Source organism: Aegilops tauschii, chromosome 2, assembly GCF_002575655.3.
Source record: "Aegilops tauschii subsp. strangulata cultivar AL8/78 chromosome 2, Aet v6.0, whole genome shotgun sequence".
Taxonomy (NCBI): Eukaryota; Viridiplantae; Streptophyta; class Magnoliopsida; order Poales; family Poaceae; genus Aegilops; species Aegilops tauschii.
In genome coordinates this window covers 394,958,559-394,967,041 of record NC_053036.3, presented here as the reverse complement: position 1 = coordinate 394,967,041, position 8,483 = coordinate 394,958,559, and the positions used below count along the sequence as shown (strand labels likewise).

Here is an 8,483-nt window from a genome sequence, read left to right as displayed (position 1 = left end):
TTTACACCAATATGACCTAAACGGCAGTGCCACAAATAAGTTGCACTATCATTATTAACTTTGCATCTTTTGGCTTCATTATTATGAATATGTGTATCACTACGATCGAGATCCAACAAACCATTTTATTGGGTGTATGACCATAGAAGGTTTTATTCATGTAAACAGAACAACAATTGTTCTCTAATTTAAATGAATAACCGTATTGCAACAAACATGATCAAATCATATTCATGCTCAACGCAAACACCAAATAACACTTATTTAGGTTCAACTCTAATCCCGAAAGTATAGGGAGTGTGCGATGATGATCATATCAATCTTGGAACCACTTCCAATACACATCGTCACTTCATCCTTAACTAGTTTATGTTCATGCAACTCCCGTTTCGAGTTACTACTCTTTAGCAACTGAACCAGTATCAAATACCGAGGGGTTGCTATAAACACTAGTAAGTACACATCAATAACATGTATATCAAATATACCTTTATTCACTTTGCCATCCTTCTTATCCACCAAATACTTGGGGCAGTTCCGCTTCCAGTGACCAGTCCCTTTGCAGTAGAAGCACTTAGTCTCAGGCTTAGGTACAGACTTGGGCTTCTTCACTTGAGTAGCAACTTGCTTGCCGTTCTTTTTGAAGTTGTGACGCCCGGATAATTAAGCTACAGTAACCCTCTCCTAATGATGCCATGTCACCGCGGTCACTGTAGTTAGTCTCGCGATGGTTCAAAAACGATTCAAATTCAAAATTTAAAATAAAGTCAAAATAAAATTTCTTCAAACTGCAAAACTAAAATGTTCCTTAGGTTGGAAATATTCACTACATAATTTTCTTACATTAAACAAACATTTTGGAGATGTTTAGAATGCCATCGGAAATTATAACAGCATACCTTCGTACTTTGCTCTCGATATTTTCTTAAAGTTTCAATTCGAGAGTTAATTTCCACCACCTTCCCTGATATTATCTACCAGATATTCTACCTTGCAGAGGTCCATTCTTCCGCTATGCCCCTTATTCTTTCTTAAGTATGACGGAGATCCCGAAGAAAGGATGACAACTTCATCATGATGACCTGAAGCAGAGAAATAAAGACGTCAATGTAATGGATCGACCTTTTCCAGAAGAGCAACCAAGGCCGAGAAGATTCGTTAGAAATCGTAACCAGACTCTTCCCCCGTTTTCCACCTCTTAAATCTCGGGACGAGATTTCTTGTAGTGGAGGAGAATTGTGACGCCCGGATAATTAAGCTACAGTAACCCTCTCCTAATGATGCCATGTCACCGCGGTCACTGTAGTTAGTCTCGCGATGGTTCAAAAACGATTCAAATACAAAATTTAAAATAAAGTCAAAATAAAATTTCTTCAAACTGCAAAACTAAAATGTTCCTTAGGTTGGAAATATTCACTACATAATTTTCTTACATTAAACAAACATTTTGGAGATGTTTAGAATGCCATCGGAAATTATAACAGCATACCAGCGGCTAATTATCTGACCTTTTCAATTGCTAAAAATAGTTGAACTCTCCCAAATGCTTTGAAACTTGTTGTGCCAGCCCATAATATTGCCAAGAAATTGTGCGTCAAGTTTCACATTGAACAAAAGATCAAGTGTGGCCTAATAAAAAAATGCAAACAACAGTGAAAAAGGAAAACAGTAAAGGAAATTAAAAGGTATAAGAAAATAGAGTACCCCGGGCTTTGGCCATCTGGCAACAACATGGCCCAAGGCCCGCCTAAATCCCCCTTAACCTAGCCGATCGTGAGCCCAGCCTCCTGATCGATCCCATCTCTCCCGATCCCCTCGCTCCTTCCCTCTTTCTTCCTCGCGCCGCCACCCACAGAGGGAAGCGCTCACACTCGCGCTTGACCCCTTTCATGCTCGCCCGACCATGCCGCCCCGCAGCTTCTCCCGATGTCCTCGCGCCGCCACCTGGATCTCCACGCCCGGCCGTGGGCGGCGCTCACCGGCGCGCATGTGTGCTCGCCTGAGCCGCCCGTCCACTGCCTCGTCACCGGCGCCCCCCGCCTAGTCGGCCACCGAAGCAAGCCGGCCAACACCACCGGCTCCTTCCGCGCGACGCCCGCACCCTCCTCCGCCGGCAGGCCCGCACCCACGTCGAGCAGGGGAGCTCGCGCCAGAGCCTTCCTCCTCAAGGCCATGGCGTCCGCCGGGGATGCACCATCTTCGCTGCACCCTGCTACTCACCATCGCTGTGAGCCCTCACGTCTTCCCATCTCTCCCCTAGATCGAATGCATGCCGTCTCGTGAAACCCCCGCGCTGTCGTCCGCCATGACCGGAGCTCCGCCTCCACAAGCTCCTAGAGGCGCCCACACCCCCTGTGCACCCCTGGCCAGCCACAGCCGCCTCGCCCAGCGCCCGTCTGCACTGCTTGCTGCTGCTCTGGTCGGCGCCGCTGCTACTTCTCCTGCTAACTGCTGCTCTTAGAACTACTCTACTAATGCTTGCATTTGCTCTCTGTAGCCGTTGTTGCTGTCCTGCGCCGTCGCCGTTGTCGCCACCGTCGGAGCTCCGCTCCTGTGCATGCTGCGCGCCTCTTGCCGCGCTGTGCCCCCCCCACATGACCCCTCTCGCCATCGCCGCTAGCTCTACCAGCCTCGCCAGGTCGCGGATGGCCGCGTCACGCCTGTCTTCGTCTTGGGCGCGTGCACGCCAAGTCCCTGACCACTTCCCCGTGGTGCTGCCTGATCTGGTTTAGAGGCTAACCACCATCCCATTAGGCTAATTGCCCTCTGCTAAGTTTAATAACTAGCTTAGTTAATATATGACCCAATGACAAGTGGGACCAACTGTTAGATTATTATGCTAAAATAGGTTAAAGGAACTAAGTCAATGACATGCGAACCCACATACACTGTTCACTTTGACCGGTCAATGCTGACTGGGCTAGTTGACTGGGCCCTTGGCCCCCACTGTCATACACATAGGCTAGGATAGCTCGAGGTAACAAAAGTTTAATTTGCTTTTATTTTTGAATTAAAATAAATCTAGTAATTTGGAAATTCAATAAAACTTTGAAAATAAATATAAAATAATTAGTAACTCGGATGAAAATGTTTTGTACATGATAGTTGCTCAGAACGACGAGATGAATCCGGTTAAGCAACCCGTTCGTCCACCACGCCTCCCTAACCTATCGAACTCGCAACTTTCCCCCCTCCGGTTCATCTGTCCGAAAATGTGAAACACCGGGGATATTTTCCCGGATGTTTTCCCCCTTCACCGGTATCGCTTACTACCGCGTTAGGGCATACCTAGCACCGCGTTTTGCCTCCTTATGTTTTGTGATGCTTTGTTTGCTCCGTATTTACTGTTTCTTCCCCCTCTTCTCTCCGGTAGACTACGAGACCGACACTGCTGCTGCCCAGTTCGACTACGGAGTTGACGACCCCTCCTACTTGCCAGAGCAACCAGGCAAGCCCCCCCTTGATCACCAGATATCGCCTAGTCTTCTCTATACTGCTTGCATTAGAGTAGTGTAGTATGTTACTGCTTTCCGTTAATCCTATCCTGATGCATAGCCTGACATTGTTGCTACAGTTGTTACCCTTACCTGCTATCCTACTGCTTAGTATAGGATGCTAGCGTTCCATCAGTGGCCCTACACTCTTGTCCGTCTGCCATGCTATACTACTGGGCCGTGATCACTTCGGGAGGTGATCACGGGTATATACTATAAACATTATATACATGACACATGTGGTGTCTAAAGTCGGCTCGGCTCGAGGAGTACCCGCAAGTGATTCTGATGAGGGGGCTGAAAGGACAGGTGGCTCCACCCCGGTAGAGGTGGGCCTGGGTTCCTGACGGCCCCCGACTGTTACTTTATGGCGGAGCGACAGGGCAGGTTGAGACCACCTAGGAGAGAGGTGGGCCTGGCCCTGGTCTGCGTTCGCGGATACATAACACGCTTAACGAGTTCTTGGTATTTGATCTGAGTCTGGCCATTTGGTCTATACGCACTAACCATCTACGCGGGAGTAGTTATGGGTATCCCGGCGTCGTGGTATCAGTCGAAGTCTTCGTGACGTCAGCGACTGAGTGGCGCGCGCCGGATTGGACTGGAACGCCACTAGGCTAGGTCTGCTTCCGGCCGCGTACGCAACGTGCAGGTGTGCATAGGGCGATGGGCCCAGACCCCTGCGCGCATAGGGTTAGACCGGCGTGCTGACCTCTCTGTTGTGCTTAGGTGGGGCTGTGACGCGTTGATCTTACGAGGTCGGGCATGACCCAGAAAAGTGTGTCCGGCCAAATGGGATCGAGCGTGTTGGGTTATGTGGTGCACCCCTGCAGGGAAGTTTATCTATTCGAATAGCCGTGTCCCTCGGTAAAAGGACGACCCGGAGTTGTACCTTGACCTTATGACAACTAGAACTGGATACTGAATAAAATACACCCTTCCAAGTGCCAGATACAACCCGGTGATCGCTCTCTAACAGGGCGACGAGGAGGGGATCGCCGGGTAGGATTATGCTATGCGATGCTACTTGGAGGACTTCAATCTACTCTCTTCTATATGCTGCAAGATGGAGATGGCCAGAAGCGCAGTCTTCGACAGGACTAGCTATCCCCCTTTTATTCTGGCATTCTGCAGTTCAGTCCACTGATATGCCCCTTTACACATATACCCATGCATATGTAGTATAGCTCCTTGCTTGCGAGTACTTTGGATGAGTACTCACGGTTGCTTCTCTCCCTCTTTTCCCCCTTTTCCTTTCTATCTGGTTGTCGCAACCAGATGTTGGAGTCCAGGAGCCAGACGCCACCGTCGACGAAGACACCTACGACACTGGAGGTGCCTACTACTACGTGCAGCCCGCTGACGACGATCAGGAGTAGTTAGGAGGATCCCAGGCAGGAGGCCTGCGCCTCGTTCGATCTGTATCCCAGTTTGTGCTAGCCTTCTTAAGGCAAACTTGTTTAACTTATGTCTGTGCTCAGATATTGTTGCTTCCACTGACTCGTCTGTGATCGAGCACTTGTATTCGAGCCCTCGAGGCCCCTGGCTTGTATTATGATGCTTGTATGACTTATTTATATTTTAGAGTTGTGTTGTGATATCTTCCCGTGAGTCCCTGATCTTGGTCGTACACATTTGCGTGCATGATTAGTGTACGGTCAAATCGGGGGCGTCATAGAAGTTCCCCTTCTATCCCTTTGCCCTTTTCTTGAAACTAGTGGTCTTGTTAACCATCAACACTTGATGCTCTTTCTTGATTTCTACCTTCGTCGATTTCAGCATCGCAAAGAGCTCGGGAATTACTTTCGTCATCCCTTACATACTACAGTTCATCACGAAGTTCTACTAACTTGGTGATGGTGACTAGAGAATTCTGTCAATCACTATTTTATCTGGAAGATTAACTCCCACTTGATTCAAGTGATTGTAGTACCCAGACAATCTGAGCACATGCTCACTGCTTGGGCAAATCTCCTCCATCTTTTAGCTATAGAACTTGTTGGAGACTTCATATCTCTCAACTCGGGTATTTGCTTGAAATATTAACTTCAACTCCTGGAACATCTCATATGGTCCATGACGTTCAAAACGTCTTTGAAGTCCCGATTGTAAGCCGTTAAGCATGGTGCACTAAACTATCAAGTAGTCATCATATTGAGCTAGCCAAACGTTCATAACGTCTGCATCTGCTCCTGCAATAGGTCTGTCACCTAGCGGTGCATCAAGGACATAATTCTTCTCTGCAGCAATGAGGATAATCCTCAGATCACAGATCCAATCCGCATCTTTGCTACTAACATCTTTCAACATAATTTTCTCTAGGAACATAAAAAATAAACACAGGGAAGCAACAACGCGAGCTATTGATCTACAACATAATTTGCAAAAAATACTATCAGGGCTAAGTTCATGATAAATTTAAGTTCAATTAATCATATTACTTAAGAACTCCCGCTTAGATAGACATCCCTCTAATCCTCTAAGTGATCACGTGATCCATATCAACTAAACCATGTCCGATCATCACATGAGATGGAGTAGTTTCAACGGTGAACATCACTATGTTGATCATATCTACTATATGATTCACGCTCGACCTTTCGGTCTCCGTGTTCCGAGGCCATATCTGCATATGCTAGGCTCGTCAAGTTTAACCTGAGTATTCCGCGTGTGCAACTGTTTTGCACCCGTTGTATTTGAACGTAGAGCCTATCACACCCGATCATCACGTGGTGTCTCAGCACGAAGAACTTTCGCAACGGTGCATACTCAGGGAGAACACTTTTATCTTGAAATTTTAGTGAGAGATCATCTTATAATGCTACCGTCAATCAAAGCAAGATAAGATGCATAAAAGATAAACATCACATGCAATCAATATAAGTGATATGATATGGCCATCATCATCTTGTGCTTGTGATCTCCATCTCCGAAGCACCGTCATGATCACCATCGTCACCGGCGCGACACCTTGATCTCCATCGTAGCATCGTTGTCATCTCACCAACTATTGCTTTTACGACTATCGCTACCGCTTAGTGATGAAGTAAAACAATTACATGGCGATTGCATTGCATACAATAAAGCGACAACCATATGGCTCCTGCCAGTTGCCGATAACTTGGTTACAAAACATGATCATCTCATACAATAAAATATAGCATCATGTCTTGACCATATCACATCACAACATGCCCTGCAAAAACAAGTTAGACGTCCTCTACTTTGTTGTTGCAAGTTTTACGTGGCTGCTACGGGCTTAGCAAGAACCGTTCTTACCTACGCATCAAAACCACAACGATAGTTTGTCAAGTTGGTGCTGTTTTAACCTTCGCAAGGACCGGGCGTAGCCACACTCGGTTCAACTAAAGTGAGAGAGACAAACACCCGCCAGTCACCTTTAAGCAACGAGTGCTCGCAACGGTGAAACCAGTCTCGCGTAAGCGTACGCGTAATGTCGGTCCGGGCCGCTTCATCTCACAATACCGCTGAACCAAAATATGACATGCTGGTAAGCAGTATGACTTATATCACCCACAACTCACTTGTGTTCTACTCGTGCATAGCATCAACGCATAAAACCTGGCTCGGATGCCACTGTTGGGGGACGTAGTAATTTCAAAAAAATACCTACGCACACGCAAGATCATGGTGATGCATAGCAACGAGAGGGGAGAGTGTTGTCCACGTACCCTCGTAGACCGAAAGCGGAAGCGTTAACACAACGCGGTTGATGTAGTCGTACGTCTTAACGATCCGACCGATCAAGTACCGAACGCACGGCACCTCCGAGTTCAGCACACGTTCAGCTCGATGACGTCCCTCGAACTCCGATCCAGCCGAGTGTTGAGGGAGAGTTTCGTCAGCACGATGGCGTGGTGACGATGATGATGTTCTACCGACGCAGGGCTTCGCCTAAGCTCCGCTACGATATTATCGAGGTGTAATATGGTGGAGGGGGGCACCGCACACGGCTAAAATATCGTATATCAATTGTGTGTTCAGAGGTGCCCCCTGCCCCCGTATATAAAGGAGCAAGGGGGAGGCCGGCCGGCCCTTGCGGCGCGCCAAGGAGGGGGGAGTCCTCCTCCTAGTAGGAGTAGGACTCCCCTTTCCTAGTCCAACTAGGAAGAGAGAAGGGGGAAGGAAAGAGAGGGAGAGGGAGAGGGAAAGAGGGGCCGCGCCCCCCTCCCCTAGTCCAATTCGGACTCCCCATGGGAGGGGGTGCGCCACCTCCTGGGCTGCTGCCCTCTCTCTCCCCTCAGGCCCACTAAGGCCCAATACTTCCCCGGGGGGTTCCGGTAACCCCTCCGGCACTCCGGTTTTATCCGAAACTTCTCCGGAACACTTCCGGTGTTCGAATATAGTCGTCCAATATATCAATCTTTATGTCTCGACCATTTCGAGACTCCTCGTCATGTCCGTGATCACATCCGGGACTCCGAACAACCTTCGGTACATCAAAACATATAAAGTCATAATATAACTGTCATCGTAACTTTAAGCGTGCGGACCCTACGGGTTCGAGAACTATGTAGACATGACCGAGACACCTCTCCGGTCAATAACCAATAGCGGAACCTAGATGCTCATATTGGTTCCCACATATTCTACGAAGATCTTTATCGGTCAGACCGCATAACAACATACGTTGTTCCCTTTGTCATCGGTATGTTACTTGCCAGAGATTCGATCGTCGGTATCTCGATACCTAGTTCAATCTCGTTACCGGCAAGTCTCTTTACTCGTTCCGTAATACATCATCCCGCAACTAACTCATTAGTCACAATGCTTGCAAGGCTTATAGTGATGTGCATTACCGAGTGGGCCCAGAGATACCTCTTCGACAATCGGAGTGACAAATCCTAATCTCGAAATACGCCAACCCAACAAGTACCTTTGGAGACACCTGTAGAGCACCTTTATAATCACCCAGTTACGTTGTGACGTTTGGTAGCACACAAAGTGTTCCTCCGGTAAACGGGAGTT

At 47.8% G+C, this 8,483-nt stretch overlaps 1 protein-coding gene across 2 annotated transcripts; it reads left to right on the top strand.

Moving 5' to 3' along the window:
- Positions 1–1,809: 1,809 nt before the first annotated feature.
- On the top strand, positions 1,810–5,832 carry LOC141042030 (uncharacterized). Of its 2 annotated transcripts, none has more exons than XR_012203836.1 (2): positions 1,810–2,227; positions 3,374–5,832. XR_012203836.1 is itself a non-coding variant. In XM_073509574.1 (2 exons), the coding sequence occupies exons 1-2, from the start codon at positions 1,927–1,929 to the stop codon at positions 4,871–4,873; spliced, it is 402 nt and encodes a 133-aa protein (XP_073365675.1). In that variant the 5' UTR covers positions 1,810–1,926; the 3' UTR covers positions 4,874–5,078. The 2 variants fall into 2 exon arrangements, 1 of the variants encoding a protein (XP_073365675.1); XM_073509574.1 differs by having other exon boundaries at positions 4,773–5,078.
- Positions 5,833–8,483: the final 2,651 nt, after the last annotated feature.

Coding starts and splice junctions, on each gene's coding strand:
- LOC141042030 (XM_073509574.1), top strand. CDS start 1,927: ATGTCCTCGCGCCGCCACCTGGATCTCCACGCCCGGCCGTGGGCGGCG. Junction 2,228..4,772: donor CCCTGCTACTCACCATCGCT/GTGAGCCCTCAC, acceptor TGTCGCAACCAG/ATGTTGGAGTCCAGGAGCCA.